Source organism: Sus scrofa, chromosome 13 (genome assembly GCF_000003025.6).
Source record: "Sus scrofa isolate TJ Tabasco breed Duroc chromosome 13, Sscrofa11.1, whole genome shotgun sequence".
NCBI lineage: Eukaryota > Metazoa > Chordata > Mammalia > Artiodactyla > Suidae > Sus > Sus scrofa.
The window spans coordinates 67484732-67511146 of NC_010455.5; the positions used below are offsets into that span (position 1 = coordinate 67484732).

The 26415-nt window shown below is 44.1% G+C and overlaps 1 protein-coding gene across 29 annotated transcripts in view; it reads left to right on the plus strand.

Moving 5' to 3' along the window:
* Nucleotides 1-26415, plus strand: part of ATG7 (autophagy related 7) — a 397386-nt gene that overhangs the window by 182976 nt on the left and 187995 nt on the right. For all 29 annotated transcript variants that reach the window (XR_001300297.2, XM_021068378.1, XM_021068379.1 and 26 more), the window contains 4 exon segments: nt 4755-4949; nt 5448-5651; nt 7344-7459; nt 16799-16874. Coding sequence is in view for 28 of the 29 variants with exons in the window: in XM_021068378.1 (XP_020924037.1) it covers nt 4755-4949; nt 5448-5651; nt 7344-7459; nt 16799-16874 (591 nt within the window). In the remaining variant the exon portion in view is untranslated.

The window sequence follows — 26415 nt, forward strand, 5'->3', positions numbered from 1 at the left end:
CACTCATTTTAACAGTCTTTGCTTTATAGCAACTTTGACTGTTTGGTCCCTGTCACCAGTGTCCCAGAGGAACGTCATTGATTTGGTTTAATTCAGCAGTGATGATTGAGCACCCACTGTGTTCCCAGCCAGGTTCTGGATGCCAAAAGAAATAAGGATAAGCTGCACCCCCTCATTGAGGAGCCATGTTAGGTTTCTGCTGTGACAACATTGCACATCACACATTCCCAGTATCCAGGTGGCTCATGGTCATGCACATTCGTTTCATGCTCACAGGTCTGGAGGTTCGCTGTGGCTTGGCTCCTGGGCTGGGCTGGACCCAAGCTTCCAGTCAGGTTCTGGTCTACTCTATATATCATCAGCTCAAAATCTAGGCTCAGGGAGCACCAGCCACCTGGTCCTAATCTTTTCATGGTAGAAGGTGGAAGAGTAAAGGGATGGATGAGATTTACCATTCCTGTACCTCTTAAAGTCTCGGCTTGGTAATGGCCCTGTGCAAGGCCCGCTGTCTCCACTGCCAGAGCAAGTCACAGGGCCCCCCTTAGTCAGTAGGGTGACCTGGTCATTATGCCCTACCTCCCTAATGCGCGGTCCTGCAAAGTCTTGTGGCAAAGGCCATGGATGTGTAGTTCTTTCAGAGGGAGGCAGTGCATCATTAGGAAAAATAATCCAGCCTATTCCAGATAGTATTATGAACTCCCCTTGGGGCCCGGACAGACCTGGTCTTGAATCCGAGCTCTGCCATTTATTTGTTGCCTGATACTTTTGCTTGCCCAAATCCTAGCCATGGTCTATGACCCAGTGCAACTCCTCCTATTTATTTGCTCATTTATTCTATTACTTATTCATTCCTTGCATGTTTATTTAAGGCCTACTGTGTGCTGGGGAACAAGGCAGACCAAAAGTCCCCTCACCCTCATGAGTCTAGTGGGGGACACAGTCAATAACAACTAATTTTACAAACAGTTACAATTATAATAAGTGCACAAAGGAAACGCTCAGATGCCGTGAACATGTTTAATAGGTAGGCCTGACCTCAACCAGACTCCCTTGAAGAAGCAAAGTACTGAAGCATGGGTGGCAGTTAGCTGGACCAAGACAGGCAGAACTGTCTGTGCAGACGCCTGAGGTAGGAAGCAGCATGGGGCTTCCATGGCCTGAAAGAAGCCCGGGCTGCTGAAGCATAGAGGAAGACAGATGTGGAACTAGAGCGTAAGCAAGGTCCAGATCATGCTGGCATTAGAGATCAAGTTTAGCTTTTCTTGAAAACATCAGCCCAGCAGGGTCAAACCTTTTCCTCAGGATTTATGTCATGTTACTCCTTTTTCCCTATTAGATTTTTCAGTCCTTACCCCCAGGAGTCAGGTCTCTTATACTTGTATCCTTCCTGCCTTATAAGCAGTGATAGATAACACAGAACCCATCTAAGTATGTCATCAAATCTGTGAAAAGTACTTGTGAAACTGCTTCACTTGTTAGTTAGCCAGGCTTACATGATTTTCTTTGTATGTTCAATTTAGTGTAGTTTTTTTCCCTTTTTTCATTCAACAAATATTTATTCATCACCTCCCTTACTAGGCCATGGACAGAAGGCTAGTCTGCTACATATACCATGCCTAATCCTGGGTTGAATTACTTGAATAGGAAAAAAAAAAACAAAACCTGACCTTTAATAAATAACTATTTGAGGTCACTATTTTCTCCTCAAAGGTAAGGCAATAAATTATAAGTTGATAGAGCCATATTGGAGGTTTTCAAATCCAGCCCTGGACATCTGCATCCAACCCTGATGAGTAACTGATGCTGGACTAGACTCCTACCATGATGTACCTCACAATTGTGCATCTGGGTAAATGCAACAGAATGCCTCTGCAGACAGTGAATGGTAGGCAGTGAAGGCTGTGGTCTCAGGCAGAAGGGAAAGAATATTTGTCTCAAGTTATCACATGGAGACACTTTTTAACCATGTCACAGCCCTGGGGAGCCCAAGGAGATGGTGTTGGTTTTGAGGAGCTGAGGAAGAGATCAGAGTTCAGAGCAGCTCAGGTGGCTGGAACTTGTAGGACAGAGTATTGTGGGAACTACGCAGAGAAGGAGTTCCAGAAACCCATCTCGGCAGCACCTTAAGGCTTTGACCGAATGTCAAGTTGCACCTCCTTGGGGCAGGACTCTGTAATCCTGGGAGAAAGCACCTGCATCCTGTAAGCAGGATGGAGATTCCAAAGCTTCTAGAGCCTGGGAGGCATTGGAGTCCCAACTGCCCACTGACTTCTCTGGGCCTGTTGGTAACACTCCAGTAAGACTGTAGAACTAAACCTAAGGGCTAAGACTAGAACGCTTCTAGGAGAAAGCAGCCTGGTGATCTTGTGATGGGTTCTTAGGACCCTGGAAATTGTGATCATGAGTGAAAAAAAAACAGATAAATTAGGCTTCATCAAAATTTGAAATTTCTGCTTCTCTGGTAAGAGAGGGAAAAGGCTGGCCAAAGCTGAAACCAGTCACCATACTTAGGTTCGGCAAACAGCTTGTATCCAGAATATATATGCAGCTCCTGCCATTCAATAGTAAGAAAGCAGACAGACCATTTTTCTTAAAGGGAGCAAAAACTTGGACTGACACTGCTTCATAGTGAAGGGTCTGTCAGTGGCCAGTGAACACATGTCATGTTCAACATCAGCAGTGATCAGGGAGTATAAATTAGAGCCATATCACTACACACCCACTAAAATGGCTAAAATTTAAAAGACTGACAATGCTAAGTGTTGTCAAGGTGGGGAGCAACCAGAACTCTCATATCTGGGGGTAGGAAATAGTGGGGGTTGATTGGGAAGGGGTACGAGAATGTGTTCTGGGGTAACGGTCTACACCTTGAGAGGTGCATGTAGTGGATAATCTGCAGTTTGTCAGAACACATTGAACTGTACATGTGAGATCTGTGACCTTCCCTTGCTGTAAATTATACCTGCTCTGGCTATACATTTGAATCAGAAGAGTTTGGAAAATATTGATATCTGGGAACATTCTCAGAGATTCCAGTTTAGACGGTCTGGGGCAAAGCCTGGGAATTAGGCATTTTTAAAAGCCTCTAGGTGGTTCTGATGTGCAGCCAAGATTGAAAACTACTGTGTTGAAACTTGCTGAGTTCCGCCTCAGATTTAACAGTCTAAATGGTAGGCTAAGATTCAGTCCTCTGTCCGCTTGCTGGCTGGAGTTTTAGCAAGCCGAGATTCATTTAGCTTAGCCAAGTAGATGTGGGTGAGGATCTGAATTATTCAAAAGGTCAGAATTGGTATTGAGTAGTTATGCTTTAATCTTAGTATCATTAAAATACCCCAGTAATAGCTTTTTGGATCGAGCAACCATCATTTAAAACATTTGTCAGTTGTGATAAGACAGTAAGGTATTCTTCTTCTTAATATTACAGTGGTTATTGCTTTTGCCCTGTTTATTACAGGATTTGGTAGTGGCCGGTGCACAGTACTTAATGAATGAATGAATGAATGAGGTCCTGAGTTGTCTTTGTGGTGTTGTCATTGTTTAAATGGACTTGTTTTGAACCTTTCTTCTTTCTGAAGTCCTTTCTGCCTGATGTCCTTTCCTGATTTGCTTGCAGTTTTTTTTCCCTTCATTCTTTTTGAAATTTCGCTGTTGTTACTATTGTCCCTTTCTTGAATTCCAGATAATAGGTTTAAAGTTGAAGAAAATAGCTACAATCTATAAAATAGATTTTCCTTTGTAAAAGGACCTCCTTAATCTGCCCCTGAGCTATTTTTCTAGTAGGTGAGAGGTTTTGGCAAATGACTGAAAAAAGCTGATGTTTTCACACACTGTCCTGTGGCCACTGCTATGCAGGGGATTTAGGAGGCAGTTTGTGGTTCTAGAACACTTTCTTTTCTGTGGAAAGTTAATGTCCCTGGCTTCATTGGCACTCATATGTGGCTACGGTTCATCTGCCAGGACACTAATGGAGCCAACAGGGGACAAATGGTAAATTGCAGAGCTATTCTAACCCCAGGAAAAGCCCTGAGTCCCCGCACTTGAAGAAAATCCAGGTTGCTGGGCAGTGTCTACTTTTGGCGGGAAATGAAGCTTCCCTTTGGTACCATGCTCTGCCCTCTCCCTCTCCCCCAATCCTGCCCCCAGACAAATATCTGCACCCTCCTAAGTCAGTTTGCTGGTTAATGTTAGCACGTAGAGTTTTTGGGGGTTTGAGGCTCTTTGTTGTTGTTGTTGTTGTTAAGGCATATACCCTAAGATTAACACAAGACTCTTAGGCATTCTAATCTTATGTGAGTTTATTAAATCAAATTAATTTTGTCCTCACATCCCACCCATTTGCAGGTGTTCTACACGAAGGAAGTGGAGGGGAGGGCAGTTTGGGAACAGGTGGGGACAGACAGCCTGGCTGGATGGAGGAACTGGAGCAGGCAGAGAGCCTTCTGAGGATGTTTCTTGGCCTCAGATTGTAGGAAAAAGCCAAAGAAACAGTTTTCTCCAGTGTCTGCCTTTCCTCACATGGCAAGTGCACCACGGCCACTTTGAAACCAGCATCCACATGTCTCTGCTGCTCCGTCCTCGGGACCCCTGGGGTAGCAGGACAGGGTAGTCTAGGTGCAGAGGTGAAGAAGGGGGAGGGCACAGGCAGCAAAGATGGGGCAGCATGGTCGTGCCCAGAGAGCTGTAAGTTGTAGGTGATGTGTGTCCTTGTGGCCACGTGTGTGCTTCAGGTGTCCCTCCCTCTGCTGTTTCCCCAGAATGCCAGAGGGTTCAACATGAGCATCCCCATGCCGGGACACCCTGTCAACTCCTCCAGCATCACCCTGGAGCAGGCCCGCAGGGATGTGGAGCAGCTGGAGCAGCTCATCGAAAGCCATGACGTCGTGTTCCTGTTGATGGACACCAGGGAGAGTCGGTGGCTGCCTGCTGTCATTGCTGCCAGCAAGAGAAAGGTAGGGCGTGGGTCCTGCAGTTCCCATCCCTGTCTGGGACTTGGTTCACCATCACCCTAGAAGGGGGAGTGTCCCCAGCCCGCCCCCTCCGGAGAAGAGGTGTGCCAGAGGGCTTCCACTGCAGACTGTCTCTGCCTCACACACCATCATCCAACATGAGTTCACTTTTCGTAACAACCTTTTAAGATACTTTACACTAGAAGGAGACTCTGCTTTTACCAACAGTAGCTTCTAGAATTTGATGACACTCATATCCAAACACTTATAAATCTATTTTTAAAGGGACCAAATATGAAGTTAGCCATGGCTTAACATATGTAAGTGTCTATCAGTGTTCCTTGGTGGCTCAGCAGGTTGAGGATCTGGAGCTGTCATGCCATGGCTTGGGTCACTGCTGTGGCGCACGTTTGATCCCTGGCCTGAGAACTTCTGTGTACTGTGGTCACAACCAAAAACATAAAGTGTTAACTCTAGTCTTTTATTTTTTGACACTCACAGCTGGTCATCAATGCTGCGTTGGGATTTGACACGTTTGTTGTCATGAGACATGGCCTGAAGAAACCTAAGCAGCAGGGAGCTGGGGACCTGTGTCCCAGCAACCCTGTGACATCTGCTGACCTCCTGGGCTCATCACTTTTTGCCAACATCCCTGGCTACAAACTTGGCTGCTATTTCTGCAATGATGTCGTGGCCCCAGGAGATGTAAGTGGACTTCTTTGAGGTTCCAGATATTTCTTACAACTGTCTTGCCCACTAGGGTGGAGAGACCCAATACTTGCCTTTTTAACTGTGTATTACCTTTTAACAAAGGGAAAAATTCTCCTGTTTGCAGGGTGGCATTGTCCTTCTGTGAGCCTTGATTGTCATCATCAACCAATACAGCTGTTCCTTGTTCTCCAGTGTAAACCCAGTGACAACTATTTTTATGGAAAACTTGGCAAGGAAACTGCAGGCTAGATGGGTCCCTGCAGCACTCAGCACTGTCTGCTGTGCATATCTTAGTGAAGAGGGTGTTAAATGGGAGTCTGAAGGCCCAGCCTTTAGTCTAGGTTTGGACACTGGCTCACAGTGTCATTCAGAATCAATCTCTTGGCTCCCTTTGCTTCTGCACAGTGGACCTGAGGACCATAAAGTTGTCGGATTTAGCAAGTCAAAATACGGGATTCATGGCTAACTTTGAATTTCAGTAAATAGTGAAAAATATTTTAGTATAACTACGTCTCATGCAATATTCAAGACATGTTTGTGCTAAAAAAAAAAAAAAGTTTTTAAAATTCAGATTTAACCCAGTATCTTGTATCTTACCTGCTAACCCCAGTAAGGAAGGGAGGGGTACTTTCACTGACTGCTCTCAGTACAAGGTCGAATGTGAAGGTGCTGTGAAGAGCAAGCCCCACACTGTTCCAGTGTAAGGTTCTATGGTCTTAATACTGCCTCGCAAGCAGGGTCAGTCAGTAGGAGTGGCCTTGTGTCAGAACAGGCAGGTGTTTCTAGTAAAACAAAGCAGAGGTGTTCATCCCTCCCTTCCATTTTCCCCTTCTTTTAAAACTTGTTCCTGAGCAATTCATACCACTTTTGGGTGACTGGCTTTTGTGTCTTCCCAGTATTTTTAAGAAAAAAAAAAAAAAGATAAATATCTGCCTGTGTGAAGAAGGGTGGCTTTAGCTCCATCATGGGTTATAATATCCAGCTGGCCCTGTTGTTTCCTGATTACCAACATGAGGGACCAAGGGTCAGTTGCAGTTAAGTCACATCTGTTCATAAGGCACAATTTTCAGAGTTAAAATGATCCCTAACAACCCCTTAGATTTGCCTGGAGTTGACAGGTAAGAACTTCTTGTGTTGAACTAATGAAGGCTTGTGTTTGGAGCCGCGTGGTAGCATAAGTTCTTGTCCTTAAGCCCAGGGGTGATGAGATGCACACGGTGTGGGCGGCACGTAGGGACAGAGGGCCGCAGGATGGCTCATCGTTCCTCCTGCCCCACATGCGCTCTGAGGCTCTAGCGCAGTCAGAACAGCGGGGCGGGATCATTTTTTCTGTTCAAATGTTACTCCTGTCTGTGTCTCTGACTCCCAGCTAACAAGCACAGTAGAGTTGAGTCACTTAAAAACACGCATTGTGCAACTCCTGTTTGGGGCAGCTAGGCCCCTAATCTTTCATTTGTTTATAAATGCTAGTCATTTTTAGTGTATGACTGCATTTAGTCACCTAACTTGTATACTTCATTTTTCTTGGTACTTGCAAGAAATGATATTATGTGAGGCCGACCGGTCTTTGCCAACAGAGCGACTGGCTCTGTGGTGGAGCTTTATCGTGGAGAGAGTCATGCTTTAGATGGCTAGAGCTGGGTAGGATGGAGCTATGAGTGCACAACAGTGACTGTTTCTCTGTAGTCCACCAGAGACCGGACCTTGGACCAGCAGTGCACTGTGAGTCGTCCAGGACTGGCCATGATTGCAGGAGCCCTGGCAGTGGAATTGATGGTTTCTGTTTTGCAGCATCCGGAAGGGTAAGTTTGCTGGTTAGAGGTGGGTGTTTAAACAAAGAAAGCTTTCGTGTCTCCCTTGGCCTTTTCTCAGTCTGACTCTTCTGAGAATCATTTTTCTCTTCCCAGCCTCAAAAAAAACCAAGATTTTTAAAAGCCTGCTCTGATTCCTTGGCCTAGAAAACTTGTCATATAATCTTTAGGGCTGTATCTCTGCATCCTTCTGGAATTGGACTATCCCATAGTTAATTGGTAATCAGTGATAAGGAAGGATGAAAATTTTGGTAGAGGCCTTAAGGACCTTCATGCTTTATTCTGTTAAGCCCTGATCTCCTTAGCCCTGAGCATTTGTAAGGCAGTACCTGAATCACATCGGGTAGAAATTGCATTTGGCTGTATGTAACAGAGATCCATCTTCATCGGCTTAGCCAAATGAGTGGGGCTTTATTTTTCTCTTGCAGCAAAAAGCTCAGAGGCAGACAGTTCAGGGCTGGTACAAGGGCTCCCACATGTCGTCAGGGACTCTAGTTCCTTTTCTTTCACTCAGCGACTTTAGCTTTCTTCTTTATGTTTGTCACCTCGTGGTCACAAGACGACTGCTCTGCCTTCAGTGCTGCTTCTGTGTTAGAGAAGAATTAACCAAAGGATGAAAGTTGTGCTCCGCTGCAGCTGCCCCCTTTTAAAGAGCTCTCCTGGAGAACTTACCCATTGATTCTAAAAGTCTTAATGCACATGACCTTGCACTGTTAACTGCAAGGAAGGCGGAGAAATGTAGTTCTTTGGGTGGACACATTGCCTCTCTGACAAAACTGTGATGAAATAGAAGTGAGAATGGACGTTCGGCAGGCCACCAGGAGAATCTGCACACTCTTTTTTTGAAATTCTGTATGTATTTTCAACCCCAAGAGATATTATTGTTATATAATTGACAGTCATTTCATTTTGCTGATATTTTCTTTTTTGTTGCTTTTTATCTCTTTCTATATCCTTGGGCCTCCATTCAAGGGCATTTTCCTTCTCCCTGAAGAATACCCTTTATTATTCCTTTAGAAATGCTAGTGGCAAAGATATTTCAGTTTTTTCTTTGTCTGAAAGTGTCTTTGTTTTATCTTTATGTTTGAAAGATATTTTTGCTGTGTACAGAATTCTGGATTGCTGGTAATTTTCCTTGAGCAAGTTGAGACTATAGTCCTATTGTCCCTGGCTGCCTTCATCTTCGTTGAGAAGTAAGGTGTTTATCTCATTGCTGCTCTTTTGATATAATTTGTTTTTCTCCCTTTCCTCTACCCTCAGTTGCTTTTATGATTTTCTCATTGTCTTTGGTTTTCAGAAGTTGGAAATATATACCTAATTCTGTCTTTATTATTCTACACCTATTTCTGTATTTATTCTGATTGTGCTTTCTAGTGCTTCTTGAATCCATGGCTTGCTGCGTTTTTTTTACCCATTGTGGAAAATTTTCAGCCATTATCTTCTAAAGCATTGCTTCTGCCCCTTTCTTGATTCTTTCCTTCTGAGTCTCCAGTTGCTGTTAGAATTAGCCTGTGCTCTTTTCTGTATTTTCCATCATTTTGTCTTTCCTTGTTTCAGTCCAGTGATTTTTTTCTGGCTTATCTTCCAGTTTACTACTTCTTTCTTCTTCTTCCTCTTCCTCCTCCTCCTCCTCTTCCTTTTTTTTTTTTTTTTTTTAAGGGCCACACCTGCGATGTTTTGAAGTTTCCTGGCCAGGGGTCAAATTGGAGCTGCAACTGCTAGGCTACACCGCAGCTTGCGGCAACAACAGATCTTTAATCCATTGCCAGGAATCAAACCCGTATCCTCATGGATACTAGTTGGGTTCTTAACCCACTGAGCTGCAATGAGAACTCCTTCTTTTTCTTTTTTGTCTATTTGTTAAACCATTTATTGAGTTTTATTTTGCTTATTTATTTCGGCCACAGCTGTGGCATGCAGAAGTTCCTGGGCCAGGGATTGAACCTAGGCCACGGCAATGAACTAAGCCACAGTGACAATGCCAGATCCTTAACCTACTGAGCCACCAGAGAATTCCCAATTGAGTTTTAAATTTCATTATTGTATGTTTCCTTTCTAGAATTTCCATCTGATCTTATTTTATACATTTTTTTCTTCTTTGCTGAAATTGTGATTTTGGTTCTCTTCATTCTTTGAAAACATTTAATCATGTTTTTCTTTTAAGTCCTTATCAGATATGCCCTTAATGAAATTTCCTGAGTCCGTTCCTACTGTTTTTATTGACTTTTATTATGTATTATAGCCTCATATATCTGTTTTTTTAAATAAAACCTTTTTATTGCAGAACAAACATATATATGAAAGAAAATAACATACACACATGTATAATCTGTGTGTATATATATTTGTATATATATATATGAATTCCCTTTTATGCACCATCCAGCTTCAACAATTACCAACACATAGCTAGTCATCATTTATCTGTACTTCTGTCCACGTTTTTTTCCTCTGCCACTGACTTTTTCCCCCCAATGACTTATTTTAAAGTAGTTCCAAGGCATAGCATTTCACTCATAAAATGCCTATTTTTAGTATGTATCTTTACTATTTCTACTTATAAAAACAAATAAAAAGCAATTCCCAATATTATCACATATCCCATTGTTATTTAAATTCCCTTAATTCCTTGCATCTACTTGGCTATATTTGATTGTGCTGGACAGTATATGTGAAAAATTACAGGAATGCTATGATTTACATTTCTTTCTGGCAAACTGCTTGGCCAGTGGACTACTGATACTGAACCCAAGTTCACTCTCCTTGCTGTATGACAGGCCAAGAAATTCAAAGATGAGTTGTTGGGACAAGGAATAATGACTAATCAGAAAGCCAGCAGACTGAGAAGATGGCAGACTAGTGCCTCAAAAAACTGTCCTGCCTCAGTCCGAATTCAGGCTCCTTTTATACTGAGAAAGGGAAGGGGAAGCAGCCACCGGTCACTCACTAACAATCACTTGTTTGGGGGAGGGCTCAGTGCAATGCTGACCAGTGGCTGAGCAGGGCCACTAATGGTCACTTGCTTACAACTCCCCACTGTCAATGTCCATTCCACAATCTTGTGGGGAAGGGGGCTGTGATGGGCAGTGGGGTGATCATGAGATGGAACTGATCAGTCTTGGGCCCGGAATATTAACACAATTCGTTTTATCTACAACCATTTAAACTTGATGAATTCTTTCTACAAGGAAATTCTAACCACAATGGCTTATCCTTTTTAAAGAGCCACCTTACATCTTCTATGGGTTCACAACCTTATTGCTCTCCAGGCTTCTTAGCTGTTGGGTCATTTTCTGATGTCAGTGGGGCTACTTTGACCTGAGTGTGATGAACCCGTGGCTTTATTCCAACTAACCTGACAGATGAGTGCGTGGTAATACCATGTGTGGTCCTGTCCACCTTGCTGTCAGCTGGTGCTTAGACCCTTCTTCTCTCCATGTTTTAAGGAGGACTCGGTCTCCAGGTCAGAAAGGATGTCCAGTTACCTCAGTTGGATAAGCACACTTTGGTCCATGAAGCTGCCTCCACTGGTGAGCAGTTCCACATCCAGCTCAGCCAAGGGCTGGTCCATCAAGTCTGGTCCGCTAGAGCACGCCAGCTCCATGATGTGCAGGCCATTCTGCTCTGGGGATTGGGCAGCATCAATCAGGAGCAGTGTGGCTGGATTCAGGGCTTTTTGTAGATCTCTGTCGGAAAGAGCTCTGCCTCCTTTTCTGGGGCATCCTTGAGTGCCATATATAGGCTCAGAGTGTTCTCTGGTGGGATCCTGATGTTAAATTCTTCTGGCAAAAAAGTTAATGGAGCATTTAATTTACAAAGGAGATCTTGGCCCAGAAGAGGGATTGGACACCCTGGCATATATAAGAAAGTTAGGGGATGAGGTCCCCTAACTGGCTCTAGAGGCTGTAAGAAAGAACAGCTTTATACTTTTCCAGAAACTCCCATAACCAGGATGGATTGGGATGTCTTGTATATCACCTTAGTCTTTACCAGAGTATGTTGCACCCGTATCTGTCAGGAAGTCAATCAAGTTGTCCCCCATTGTCAGTTACCTGGGGCTCCTGTGGGGAAATTGGAATTTGGCCCCTCAAGTCCAAGAGAGCCACCAGACCTCATCATTCCTTATCAGAGTCTTCCTCTCTTCCTACGATGTAAGAGGCTCCCATCTTTCTTTATGGATATTTGTCTTATTCTTTAGCTAAGACACTTTTTCCCAGTACCCTTCCTCCTTAAAGGAAGCGCACTGTCCCTCCCCAGTGGTGGCTTACCTCTCTTCAGGTTGCTTGGCTTCCAGGAAACCAATGCTGCTGCAGAAAAGTGGCATTCCGTGTTGCAGCCTCTGGATTCTGACGTTGTTCCCTGTTGTTGAACACTTGAAAAGCAACATCTACCACCTGAGAATGATTCATTCCAAATGTGCCATCTAACTTTTGTAATTTCCTTTTTATATCTGGGACACTTTGCCCAATGAAAGTCCTGTTTACCATTCTTACATTTTGGGGGGCCTCAGGGTCTACATTATGTAGCACCTATAAGCTTGATAAATTCTTTCTAGAACTCTGATGGATCCTACTTGGGTTTTTGGTGTATCTTCTGAATTTTGTTTAAGCCCTTTTGCCTAGGTAGCCCTTTTGAAGACCCACTAAGTACACTTCCTATATTGCTGTAGGTGTGGATATCTCCATTATTGGCATCCCATTCAGGCTCAGCAGTGGGAACTGCCAGGTTTGCTTCAGGGGTTCCATCTGGATCTGCTAGATGGAGATGTGTGTGTTCTTCCTCTTTAGTCTTGTCATGACCATCCTCCTTTCCTCCCCAGTAAGCATCATGTTTGTAAGAGTGTGAATGTCCACCCAAGAGAGATGGTGAGTGGCAAAGATAGAAGGGAAAGTTCACTCGTACAGAGGGGGCTCCTCTTGGTAAGCTGGGTTATGGTTTCCAGTTAAACAAATCTGAAGTTGAGAATGGCTTGTGCATCCATAGAAACCCAGCTGGTTGGCCATTTTCATTAAGGCCTCCTAAGGGAAACTGTCCTGCTGCGGAAGTGGCTCCCAGTCCAAATTTGCCACCCTGTCAGGTCTTAGATGTGACAGCAAGCAGGGCTCCTGTGCTCTGGGGGTTAACCTCCTAGTTGATCCCCATAAGAAGGGGAAACAAGAGGGTAAATCTGCTGGTGGCATAGGAGCAGTTGAACAACAGCTGGTGCAGCCTGCTCAGCTAATGGGGGCATTGGGTTGGCTGGAGCGGGGGTTAAGGTTTGAAATAGCATGTCTTCACTCTCATTTTCTCCCTCTCCCTCTTACAGAACAGGTTTTTCCCTTGGTTTTCCTTATAGACCACTGTACTGTAAGGTGGCAGCCCTCTAACTTCTTTTCCTCCTGATGGAATAGCTAAAATGCTTCTATACATGGAATCTCATCTTTTTTACCTGCTCATTCGCAAAACAGTTCTAATTGCAAGATTGTATAATAGTTAAGTGAGCCATTCAAGGGCCATTTCTCTCCTGATCCTAATACATACTGGGACCACACACCCATTGCAATAGGGTACCATCTTTTTCCTAGTCTTATGCCCACAGATGTATTTTGTGCAATTGTTTAAGGGTTTTCCTTAGGGACAGGTGGAGTATTGCCCACATTTTTAAGTTCAAGAACAGCAAAACACAAAAAGCACAAACAAATTCCAATACCAAAGACACAGATTCCATCATGGCTGAATGAAAAACAAAAGCAAATGAACTGGCTCACAAATCAAATCAGGTAGAGTCCAACAACAGTTCCCCTCTCCAGCAAGATACCCCAATCAAATGCAAAACAAATTGGCTTTTCCTTTAAAGGAAAAGCCCGGGTTGAGAGGTGAGATGGTTCCCAGTTGTACACACTGGAGCGACTTACCCTACTGTATGGAGCCCATCAGCTCCCATATGTCACTTCCTTCCTCCAACTGCTAAGTGCTAGGACAGCTGGAGCTGCTTCAGATAATTTTGAAGGACATATCTTCAGGACAAATGGTCCTGGCAGCTGCTAGGGCCTATCCAGATATTCCCCAACTGGGACTGGCTGGCCAAAGCAGCAAGGCTTTTGGCTTGTCTCACCAAAATTGATACTGAATCCAAGTTCCCTCTGCTCACTTCACGACAGGCCAGTAAGTTTGGAGACCAGTTTTTGGGTCAAGGAATAATGACTTTAATTGGAAATCTAGCAGACTGAGAAGATGGCAGACCAGGGTCTCAAAAAAACATCTTGCCTCAGTCCAAATTTGAATTCTGGCTCCTTTTATACTGAGAAAGGGGAAGGAGAGGGACCAAAGGTCACTCACAAACTGTCACCTGCTTGGGGGAAGGGCTCACTACAATGCTGACCAATGGCTGAGCAGGACCACTAATTGTCACTTGCTTACACTACCGTCTTAGAATATCTTATTTAATCAGGGCTTGTCTATTTCATTTTCTTTCTTTTTTTTTTTTTTTTTTTTTTTTGGTCTTTTTTCCTTTTCTAGGGCGCTCCTGTGCATATGGAGGTTCCCAGGCTAGGGGTCTAATCGGAGCTGCAGCTGCTGGCCTACGCCAGAGCCACAGCAACGCGGGATCCAAGCTGCGTCTACAACCTACACCACAGCTCATGGCAATGTCAGATCCTTAACCCACTGTGCAAGGCCAGGGAGCGAACCCTCAACCTCATGGTTCCTAGTCGGATTCATTAACCACTGTGCCATGATGGAACTCCAGGGCTTGTCTATTTCTGTTTCACTCTTAATCTGAGCATCTAGCCCTTCATGATCCCATCTGAAATCCTGGGGGATTTTCCATGGTTTCTTCTTGTTGGCAGACCTCAAACTCTGGATTTTCCCATCAGCCTCATGAATCAGCATCACTGCTCAGCTTCTGATCCTGCCCTGCTTTTGGAGATGGGCGATCACTTTATGGGTGAAACTTCCCTTGCAAATGCCTGGCTTACCTCCATGGGCCTCCCTCCTCACAGACCTTGGCTCTGCAATTCTCCCCTACCTTGGTAGCTGTCTGATGCTTTCAAACAAAGGTTTTTATACTCTGTCTTGCTTTTCTATTTGTTCTCAGTGGGAACGTTGGTCCTTAATTACCGTCTAGTCCACCAGTGCCACACCAGTTTTTTTTTTTCCCCTTTTACAGCTGCACCTGCGGCATATGGAAGTTCCCAGGCTAGGGGCCTATGCCATAGCCACAGCAACACTGAATCCAAGCTTCATCTGCAACCTGAGCCACATCTGGGACCTGTGCCGTAGCTTCTGGTGACGCCGGATCCTTAACCCACTGAGCAAGGCCAGGGATCAAACCCATATCCTCACAGACATGATTTCATGTTCTTAACTCACTGAAGCTCAATGGGAACTCCTGCCACACCAACTACAAAAATATTTTTAAATTTATTAAGTACTTCTAGTGTTAGGCTTGCATGTGCGGCAAGGAAAGGAGTAGGCTGATGTGTTTTGTTTCAACTTGACCTTGGGCCTTTCAATGGTCTATATGTTTAATATGTTTTGTGTTACAGATACAAAAATGAGCACAAATGTGGTCTAGACACCCCATCTTATCCAAGCAAGGAGAAGATCCTACTTTATGACTTATGAACAATAGAAGTAATAGATCTCGTAATAAATAAAAGTGAGACAAAAATTAAATTAATTGAAAAACTAGTAATTAAAAAAGAAAGGAAGAAAAGAACAAGAAAAATTAATAAAGATTCTTTCATGGATTCATCATTCATCTGATGTCTTATAGTGAGATTAGACTAGAGTCAAACAGATGTACACCTGACCGTGTGACAGAAACACTGTAATTTATCTGATTTTCAGCACTTACATAGTGCTTACATTGTGCTAGGCATTATTCTAAGCACTTTATAAATAGTAACTATTTAATCCTCATAGCAAATGTATTAGGAATGAACTATTATCAGTCCCATCTTTGATGGGGAAATTGAGGCATAGCAAGGATAAGGAAGTTGTTGACATTCACAAAGCTGGAAAGTAGTAAAGTTGGGAGTTAGTTCAGCCCACTCTGGCTCCAAGCTCTGTTTTTAATCATTCTGCTATGCTCATTGTAATACAGGCAGGAGGGAATTGAATTTTCAAAAGTCTTACTTTTCCAATTCTCAGAAATCAACATGATTATTCTATTTACTCTATGACTCAGAGTTCTTCACAGTTGAAAAGTTGGCCTCTGTACAATGTTGGTAGCATACGTCACTAGTGTAGATGCTTCACAGTTAAATGAAGAGAAGCAGCTCTTTTGTCTTTCTCTCATCTTTGTCATCCCCCTTGGCTGTCCCTGGCACCTATGTTTATTGTGGTCCCTGACAGGAAGCATTTGGGATAAAGTCTTTCAGCGCCAACCCGACTCCTTCACACTGATCCCTCTGTCTACCACATTTGCCTTGGTCACAGGCTAAAATCAGGGCCTGTGTCGCATCTCTTCTGTGACATAAGTAAGCATCTCACCATTTTGGGATGGACTATGTTCATTCTGCCCAATACATTCCTCACTTTTCCTCCCCCCACCCCCAGCCCCATTGTGATAGCATTTACATAACCTCAAGAAGTCAAGGTTGGAAGGTTTTCTATTTCAAAATATCAATTCAACAATGTACTTTGGTGTTTTACAGGGCTGTCTCAGAGTAGGGAAATTAATACTTTTTTGGTTTATCATTTGCCAGACGTTGTACTTGACAATTTCTCTAACTTATTACTAATTCATTCTTCACAACTGTCTTATTTCTATTTCATAGATGATGGACCTGAAGCACAGAGAAATTAAGCAACTTGCCTGTAGTCACAAGCTCTGGTCTTTCTGACTCTAAAACACAGGCTTTTTTTTTGTTGTTTTAAAACTATTCTTCTGCTTCCCCCCTCCCACCCCTGGAAAATTAGGGTTTTTTCCCTAGCTTATGGTGCCTAGCAAGGGGCTTTTCAGTAATCCTTATAAATCTTTTTTTTTTTTTGGTCTTTTCTGTTTTTTTTTTTTTAGGGCTGCACCTGCGGCATATGGAGGTTCACAGGCTAGGGGTCCATTTGGAGCTACAGCTGCCAGCCTACACGAGAGCCACAGCAATGCAGGATCCAAGCCGCATCTGTGACCTATACCACAGCTCACGGCAATACCAGATCCTTAACGCACAGAGCAAGACCAGGGATCGAACCCGCAACCTCATGGTTGCTAGTCGGATTCGTTTCTCCTGCGCCATGCGGGAACTCCTATCCTTATAAATCTTACATAGGCCTCCTCTAGATCATCCTCATAGGAGTTAGGCATAAACTTTCATGAAATGAGCAGCTCTAATTGTTTACTCTTCTCAGGGGCTACGCCATTGCCAGCAGCAGCGACGACCGCATGAATGAGCCTCCGACCTCCCTCGGGCTCGTGCCTCACCAGGTCAGTGGTTGGACGTGAAATCTCAGTTTGGGACCCAATCCCAGTGGTGCCCTGGGAGAGTATTTGGGGTCACTACCATGCTGTCCTCCCAGCCCACTCTTCTTCACCCTACTTATCCTCCAGCTGCTCTGGAATTTCAGTGGGAATTCCTTAGGACCAGCTGGAGGGTATCCCATCCTGCAGGATGGTGACAAGAAGAAATCATGAACAAGCAGCGTGTCCCAAGGTCTTTGGTGCATTTGGCACATTGACTGAGGCCTCATAATGGAGTAGAAAAAAAGAACAGACTTTGGGATCAGCCAGATGGCAGCATAAATCCTAGCCTTGCAGTTATTAAATGCCCTTCCTTGGCCAAGTCACCAAACTTCTCTCAGTTTTCTTGTCTGTAAGGTGGAGGCCAGAATACGGATCTCAGGTGGTCAGTGCCAGGGTTAGAGATGATATGCAGAAAGGTATGTCACAGCTGTCAGTAAATGATGCTGATACTTTTGTTGCTGTTTTTTGTTATTAAGCATTGACTCCTTAGCCAAACAGAACCCTTAATGGCCATGCCTGGGAAGACCATTAGAAGTGTACAGCATCACCAGAAAGAGGGGAATCTTCAGAAAAAGAATCTGAAGCATCATAAGGAAGGTCCATCCCATAGAGACTGAAAGAGAAAAAAAGTGGTGGAGTGAAAATTTTAAATTTGTGTTGCTTTTTCACTAGTTTTGTTTGTTTTGTTTGTTTTGTTTTGTTTCCCCTTTGGTGGTGGTGGTAGGGAGGGTTCCTGGGGTTGTTTTTTTGTTTTGTTTTGTTTTGTTTTTGGTTGTGCTTGTAGCATGTAGAAGTTCTGGGGCCAGGAATTGAACCTGGACCACAGCAGTGACAATGCTGAATCCTTAACTGCTAAGCCACCAGGAAGCTCCTCTTCACCAGTTTTTGTTGCTGTGCTTTTGGGGGGTTCCTGGTCTTGCTCCTTGGCAGTGGTTTCTCTGGGCTCTGTGTGTGTTTGAGTCTATAGCAGGGAGGCTGTCTTGGGAGGGAAGCAGTAAGAGTCCAATTCAGGGACACGTGAGGACAGACTCGCACAGGAGTGCAGAGCTGGGTGAGTCACAGATCACATTTGTCTCTCTCTGCCTCCCCTTGCCTGGCCTGTCATTTTCCACTTGAGGGTCTGACTCAGAAGAAGGGAGATTGCTTGTCCATGGTCACAGAGAGAGGTAGTGAATATGCCGACATCTACACCTAAACCTGGCCCTCTGACCAGTGCTCTCCTGAGGTTTTATGACTGGAAATAGTGCAGCCTGCATATCAGGAGAGCTGACTTTGAATTGCTACTCCTGAGCCGCCCATCATAGACTTGTGTTAGGTCACTGACCCTCCCTCAGCCTCAGTGTCCTATCAGTAAAAGCCGGTGCTTTGCCTTGCGTCCAGAATTGTCTTTGATGAGGCTTTTTGTAAACCAGGAAACACAAGACAAATGTGACTTTTCCAGTGTGTCATTTATTTGAAATGAATGTGTTAATCTCTTCTGCAGAGACATTTCAAGTAGGACCCAGCAGACACTGTCATAACCTCCATCACAGGAGCTGTCCTCCAGAGCCAACCTGTGCAGTTGATGTGCTCATTTGAATCCCTTGCCTCTTCCCCTTTTTGCATGTCTCTCATCTCCTTCCCTCCTTCTGCCCTTGAGATGTGCCCTCCTCTCCTTTACAGATTTCATACAGAGAAGGGCCTTAATTAAATTTTCAGTCATGCCCCTGCACTGGTTTCCTTCTTTAAGTCTTTTATGTTAAATTACTGCAGTTGTAGTTTTCTCAGTGCTGAGGCCAGAGAGCAAATCAGTCCCTTTATAGAAGGGGTTCAGTGTCAAAATGCATGTGCCCATGTTTTTAAAGTACTATGGCAACTAATCCCTGTCATGTTATTTACCCCCATTGAGCCTTGCAACTGTTTGTCATTCACCCGCTCTTCTGGTTCTTTCTCCTCGTTGTTAAGTGTCTGAAGGATTATTTTGGTTGTTGGCCATCTCTTCATTTGGCCTTTTCAAAGGCTGAAGAATAATGCAGCCATATATGGAAAAAGCCCAGTGTGTGTGTGATTACTTGCTTACATTATTTCAAGTTTCAAGCCTTTATTTTTAGCTACTTTCTAAAAACGACAGCAGAGAAAGAACTTTAAAATTAATCAGGGTTGTGTGGTACCTTTTTATAGGCTTTACATTTCTTTTATTTCTCTCTTTTCTGAAATGGAGTGAGTCCATTTATGCGACTGTGTTTTGATTAGCAGGATGTCGTTTCCACAAAAACACTGGGCTGTGTTGCAATGCAGACTCAGCACCTCCCCCCCTCCTCTTCCTGGCTCTCCTGACAAATGACTTCCTGCTGCAGTGGAACTTGGTAAACCCCTTTGTGTGCTTTGTATCCAGAGAGGGGCCTGTGACGCTCCCTGGGCTTTTTTTTTTTTTTTTCCTCACCTGCCCGAAGGACAGTGCTTATTACTTGGCCCCTGTAGAATGAGCCGTGGTAGAATAGTGCTTGTCCTTGGCCGGGGAGTCACATGCCACCCCCACCAGCAACTCCTTTTGTAATGTGGGAAGAGGACCTCAGCCTGTGCTCTCCTCTGCATCAGGCCTGAGGCCTGAGGATGACTTAGTTGCTCTTCTTCCTTTGGGGCCATAGGCAGAATTTGGCCCATCCAGAGATTGGCACATGCAGAAACAGGCTTGATGAGGCCCTGAAATTCAGTGATACTCAGCCTGAAAAGAAAATCTGTTACCGAATTTGAAAACTGTGGGAAAAAACCATTTGAAGGTGAGAAAATAGGCCTCTAGGTTTGTTCTTTTTATAAAAGTCTCTGGCCCAGTGTACGTGAATGGGATTCTGCAAGTGGGCAGTGATGTGTATAAGCCACTTTCTCTCTATAAAGGGAATATCTTTTTTTTTTTTGTCTTTTTGCCATTTTCTTGGGCCGCTCTTGCGGCATATGGAGGTTCCCAGGCTAGGGGTCAATCGGAGCTGTAGCCACCAGCCTACGCCAGAGCCACAGCAATGCTGGATCCTAGCCGAGCCTCATCTGCAACCTACACCACAGCTCACGGCAACGCCGGATCGTTAACCCACTGAGCAAGGGCAGGGATCGAACCCACAACCTCATGGTTCCTAGTCGGATTCGTTAACCACTGCGCCACGACGGGAACTTCGGGAATATCTTTAATTTGCCATTTTTATCTGTATATAAAACACAGAAAATCACACTTAAATCATTAAGTATATATCTTGGATTATCACAAAATGAACACCATTCACCTGCCTGGCACACAGATCAAAATGAAATGTTATTGAGCCTCCCCGCTGCCCCCCTCATGGTTCCACTTATCATCACCTCCTTCCCACACAGAGGCAAGCTTCTCCTCACTCTGAACACCTTGAGAGAAAAGTAGAGAATACTTTTTCATTGTAAATCTTAGCATGCTATTTTTTTCTCTGCTGCTAACAAGTGGGATCTTTTATTGACAGTCAGACAGACAGAAAGAAGAAAGAAAAGGAAGAAAGTAAGTGGTCTTTTCCTGGTTCCTGGGATGGTGCTGAGTTCTGTGAGGCCAGCCAGACCCCTTTTCTGGCTTTTTGTAGAGGCCACTCCTGGCATCTCCAGGAGGTTGGTGTGCAGGCTGATGAGAGACCCTGAATGGGGCACAAATTAGCAGGCAGTAGAGCTGCTGATCATCAGAGAATGCAAATCACGTCCATTTAGTAGCTGTCCAAACAGCACGGTCTTGAGGTTAGTGGTCCTGCTTTTATCTCCCCCAGGTAGTTCACCTTTTCTGTCTTTGGGTGAATGTACTCTTGGTCCTCAAGTCCTAGTGAATGAAGATTTGAATGCGCATGCTCCTCCTAGTGGTTGGGACTTGCCAACTCCTGCTTCTGTCGGGCTCCTGTGTTCTTCATTTGTGTTACTTTTGGAAGAATAGAACAAAGCCCAAACTGGGGCAGGACCTGGGGAGGGAGCAGCCCAGGAACTCTCCACGTGGAACAGCAGCTATGGTCTCTTGCCATGCCTTGGCCTGCTCTTTATTTGGCCTGTCTGCAGAGGCTCTGCCCCGGAGTCCTCAGGCCATTCGCCTTTAATAAGGTTTCCATTGGGCCCAGAGGCTTATCTCTTGTGCCTCTAGGGATGTGGGTGGACTGACTGTTGAGGAAGGAGGTTAAGAAGACAAGCCACAAGAGCCAATTTCCTGAGGTAGAGCCCTAGAAAAGGACCCTCCTTCCCCCTCCGATTCCATCACCCTCAAATTGATGGCCCCAGAAATGTCAGGAAAAACAGTTCCAATATCTGCTGTCTCACTGTTTTGCCATTGTGGTTTGTGACCTGTTCACCCTCCCTCCAGCCATCCCTTCAGCAGGTGATACCAAACACTGACTCTGTGCCAAGCACCATTCGGTTCAGAGAGGTTAGGTGACTGGCACCTGTCACCAGGTGTCTGGTTCCACTTGCTTTGGAGTCATCTAAGGAGGCGGATGTCCCCCAGGCACTCAGATGTGGTGGGCTCTGGTTCCAGTGGGGAGGCTTCTGAATCCAGGAGGAATCTGGGTGCAAGGCCTGACATTGTCTGGTCTCGTGTGCGAGGCCCTAAAAGAGAGGGGCGTTCCCCTCCCTCCGTGCACAAGAAGTGGGTAAATCACACACCATCCGGAGTTCTGTAGCATCTCAGGTAGCATCTCTTGTCCCAAGAGGATTTGGGCGTAATTTTATCAGTTGAAGGATGGTACTTGTGCCCCACGAGTTTGGCTCACCTGATGAGGCTCTCCTGTTCTGGAGGTCTCACGGGGAGGGAACCGGCAGCTTTGTGACCGTACAGATTTGACTAGAATCCCAATTTTTACCTCTGACTTTCACTTTCATCCACTTGTTCATTAGCTCCTTTGACAAAAGGATTTGAGACCGTTGTTGCCGCTCATCACTGTGTGACCCTGGGCAGGCTGCTGATCCTTTCTGAACTTCATATTTTAAATGACTAAAACGGGCATAATAATATACTAAACAACCAGAATTCATGTACAGAATAAAACTTCACAGTTCTGGGCACATAAGGGATACCTGTAAATGTTTTTATCTTTCTCTCTCACTTTAATTAAAGTGGAACTTATCTACCCTTCTAAAAAGAAAGTTACAAGGAATCTCATAGAACTTTGGAAGCAGTGAGTGTGTAGGGCAGTGCTGGAAAGATTAGTTCCATCCTGCAGTGTTTTTCTAAGGATGACGCTGGCTCATCTCCAACTTGCTTCTTCTGCCCCTTGGTGATCCTCATGTGATAACAAGAGATGGGTCCATGGTGGCTGCCAGAACTGTTGTCTGAAATAGACCTCTGTGGTCTCTTGCTAAACTCTATTTTGGCATTGAATTTGATTCAGACTCTTCAGCATCCAAGAGTGATACAGAGTTTGGAGTTGGCTTTTGTTTTTGCGTACTCTAAGCTCTAGAAAACGGTGTGAGGTTAAAACAGCAGGTTGCTGTTGTGGCTGCAACTTCTAAGAATGGCTTTTTGTTGCTGGGCATTGGGTCTTGGCTCCCCATCCAGATGAGGTGGGCTTGGGCCACAGCTGCTTTTACTCTGCTTAGCTGTGAGTACCACCAGGGGTGGCCCAAAATGGAAGTGATCCCTCATCTATTTATTTTGTAGCCAGCTGGACATAATGGAAGATAATTTAATCCACTCAGGCCCCAAAAGTAACCATCTTGACATTAGGTTTGGGGGGGAGTTTTTTTTAATTCCTCTGGTCTGCTCTTCCTTCCTTCCTCCCTCCCTCGCCTTCCTTTCTTTTTACCTTCTTGCTTTTCCCCCTAAACGTTGGAGGGAAAGGACAGAACTCAGATCCTGGCTTTGCCACTTGGTAGTTGTGGAATCTTGGAAGAGCTGTGCCACATCCCTGAGCCTCAATTTCTTTATCTAGACTATGGGGAACAGTCACAGGATGGTAGTGAGGCCAGGATCAGATGAGTATGTGACAACACTCAAGAGCTGGGATGGCCCATAATGATGTTGGTCCTCTGCTCAGTCCTCTTGGCCACCATTTCCATATTATGCAGGACATGCCTCCCACACAGCATCCAGGGTTAGGAGGGAGAAGTCCTTTATGTGGAATTGAGAAGGAAGGGGAGCTAGCACTTCAGAGGAGGCACAGGAGAGGTGGAGAAGATGAGCAATAAGAGCGCTTGGTGGGTTTGAGAATCTGAAAGGTGACTGACTTTCCTGTAACAGGAAAACTGGGAGAGCATGGTAGAAGAGGAGGGGAGGCAGGCAGGGTCTCTTAGGCCATCTTGAAGATCTGGACCTTCACCCCAGGAGCAGCAGGAAGCCATTGAAAAGTCATAAATAGAGATGTGACAGGACCAGGTTTGGCTGCTACGTGGAGAATAGACTGAGGGGAAGTGTTAGTGGATCTGTGTACAGAATTGGGGTCAGTTAACCTTTGAGTGGAAGACAACCTAATCCAGGGGTTCCTGCATCTGGTGTATCAGAATGACCTGGGGAGCTGTTCCAGAATCCACTTTTCCCAGCCCTGTACCAGATCCATTGAATGACACCTTCCAGGGGCGTGAGGCATTTGAGAAGGATAGCTTCAGTCTATAAAAACGGTTTCTTAATGGCATCCTTTGGGACAAAGTATATAGCTCATCAGGTCAACATCGACCAAATCCTGCTCTTTCAACATGCTTTTGAGTTTTGTGCTCCCACCAACACTAGTTCTTTTTCCGAAAGGACCCTTGACTCCCTGTCTCTAGCACATGTGCGTGTACACACACACACACACACACGCACGCACGCACGCACTCACGCACGCACGCGTGCGCTTACCTCCCTCAAGCCAAACAACAGGTGCTCCTGGCTGTGAACCTTTGGGTGCTAATTTGACCCTCACAGGTGTGCCTACCAAAATCAGCGGGGCCCACCCGTTGAGCTGCTGGGAAGGCCTGGAGGGAGGCCAGAGGAGCACAAATAGGCCCTGCGCTGATGCTTCCTGCATCATCTCTGTCGTATTTGCACTCCTCTCAGTGGAGCCTGTCCTGTCTTCCAAGCCTCGTTAACCAAATGCAACAGAACCCAGTGCATCGCTGGTGTTTGACGACAGGGATTTCAACCTAAGCTGCTTTTTGGGGCCTGGGCGTGATGAGAAGGAAGGGAGCCAGGGAACACAGGTAATTGTCCTTCTAGCTTCTGCCGTTCCCAGGTGGGTTTTTTTTTTTTTTTTTTTTTTTTTTTTTTAATATTCAGGAGTTAGCAAATACACGTATTGTAGAGCTGGTTTATACATAAAACTTCCCCCCCCCCAAAAGGCTACACAGGAAAATGATGCTGGAGATTTTTATTTTATTTTATTTTGAGGCAGAGGGATTGGGGGCAATATCGACTTTATGCTTTTCATTTTGTACCTTTCCATACTGTTTCGAAAATGTTAATAGGATCATAAACCTTTTTTAGTCACCTCTTTTGAGGGATAACAGGTACAGTCAAATGCACCCATTTAGATGTGCATTTCAGTAAGTTTTGACACGTGTACGTACTTGTGTATAATCACCACCACCACAAACAAGATTTAGAACATTTCCATTCACCACCAAAGTTGACTTTGTGCTTTTTCTAGGTAATATCCCCATCCTCAGCCCCAGGCAACCACTGATCAGATTTTCACTTGGGCCATTTTAATATCTTCTTTATTCTTTTCAGTATTAGGAGGGAAAAAACTTGATCATTTTAAATTTAGAAAATAAAGTATGCAGGGAGGCAGGCAAAGTTTGGCCCCTCTAAAGAATCCCTCTTACTAGCCAAAAAGCTAAGTAGTGTTTGTGTATGTGTATTTGTGTGTGTGTATGTATGTATGTATAATTGGCAGTTTTTCTGCCTCTGGGGGAGGAGGGGGATTGAGAAGCCAGTAGTATTCAGAAGAGGCTGTTTAAAAGAAAGTTAAATATTTAAATATTCTATTTTTTAAAAATAGGAAAATGAGAGTAAATATGCTGTGAGACTGTGGTGGGTTTTTTGTTTGCTCATTTGTTTTTGCCATGTTTATTTTTATTATAGGTAGAATTAAATTTTTTAAAAATGGCTGTTTAATACTTACCCTCCTCTAAGGAAAGATTGACAGCAAATATAGTATCAGATAAGAGTTTAGAGTAAGCCGTGTGCAGTCCCCAAAGTTAGAAGATTATACACTGAGCAGCGTAAAGAGGCCTTAGTTCCCGGATGGATAAAGAAAGCACTTTGCAAAGCCTTGTCATTTAGATGTGGCTAAATTAGCTGGTTGTGGTGGTGCTATGTTTAGAAAACGTGTAAAGAATGAGATGCTTGCTAACTGCTTCCACCCATTTTCTGACATCCAACAGGTGATATTGAGTATATAGAGCAAACCACAGAAAGGTGTAAATGAGATTGGTAACAAAGCATCTTGTTTCAAATGCCCACCTTATGAGAATCACCTGGGCTCTGTTAAACCTACAGATGCTCAGGCCTTAGCTCAGATTTTTTTAATCAAGTTCCAGGAGAGTCTTCTGACCAGGCAAGTTTTGCAAAATACTGAATGAGCATATGGCTTCATATACTTTGCACACTTCTAAGTAAGAAGGTATTGGTGAATTTTTCTTCACCCAAGTAGGGCAGAGTAGGGCAGAAAACCTTATAATTTCTTTGATTGTGAATTGGTGCCTGGCCTCTCTAAATAGGTAGAATATTTTTATTAGGTTTTAGGCTGCTCTGAGATTTCTATGCATGTCTAAGAAGGGTGCTAAAATTTTAAGTAGCAACTTCTGCTCTTTAAGTTTTATGCATTTCTTTTAAGATTTTAGGAAATACAGAGCATATTGTGGGAGCTCAGTGCATTTGTAATACTGGGTATTTAAAGTGTTGTTGAGGGAGAAAGGCTTCAAATTGCCTGGAAAATGTAAATGGTGGTAAGAGGGAATTTTTCTTTTGGTTTATTTGGAATGTGTTTTCTCTGTATACTTCAGGGATGTTTGTGTTTTTCTCATTCATTCATTTCATAATTAGTATCTCTTATGAGCAAAGCACTATGCTGTGGACAAATGCAAATAGTTCAACTCTTTAAAAGAAAGAGAGAGAATTTTTAACATAATTTATTACGCAGGCTGATTCTAAAATTCGTATGGTAAGGTAAAAGACCCAGAATATAAAATAACCTTGAAAAAAAACAAAGTTGGAAGACTCATACTTCCCAGTTTCAAAACATACAGAGCTACGTTCATTAAGACAGTGTAGTACTGTCATGAAAATAGACAATGAGGGTCCAAAAATGAACCCTTACATTCATGGTCATTTCTTGACAGTTCAATGAGGGAGGAAGAGTCTTTTCAACTAAGTAGTGGTACAACCAGATTTTCACTTGCAAAAAAATGAACCTTACCTCACATCATATACAAAAATCACTTCCAACTAGATCATAGACCTAAATGTAAGAGCTAAATCTATTAAATGAGAAGAAAACATACTAAGTCTTAATGATCTTTGGTGAGAAATTGTTGTATATGATACTAAAAGGTCAAGCAA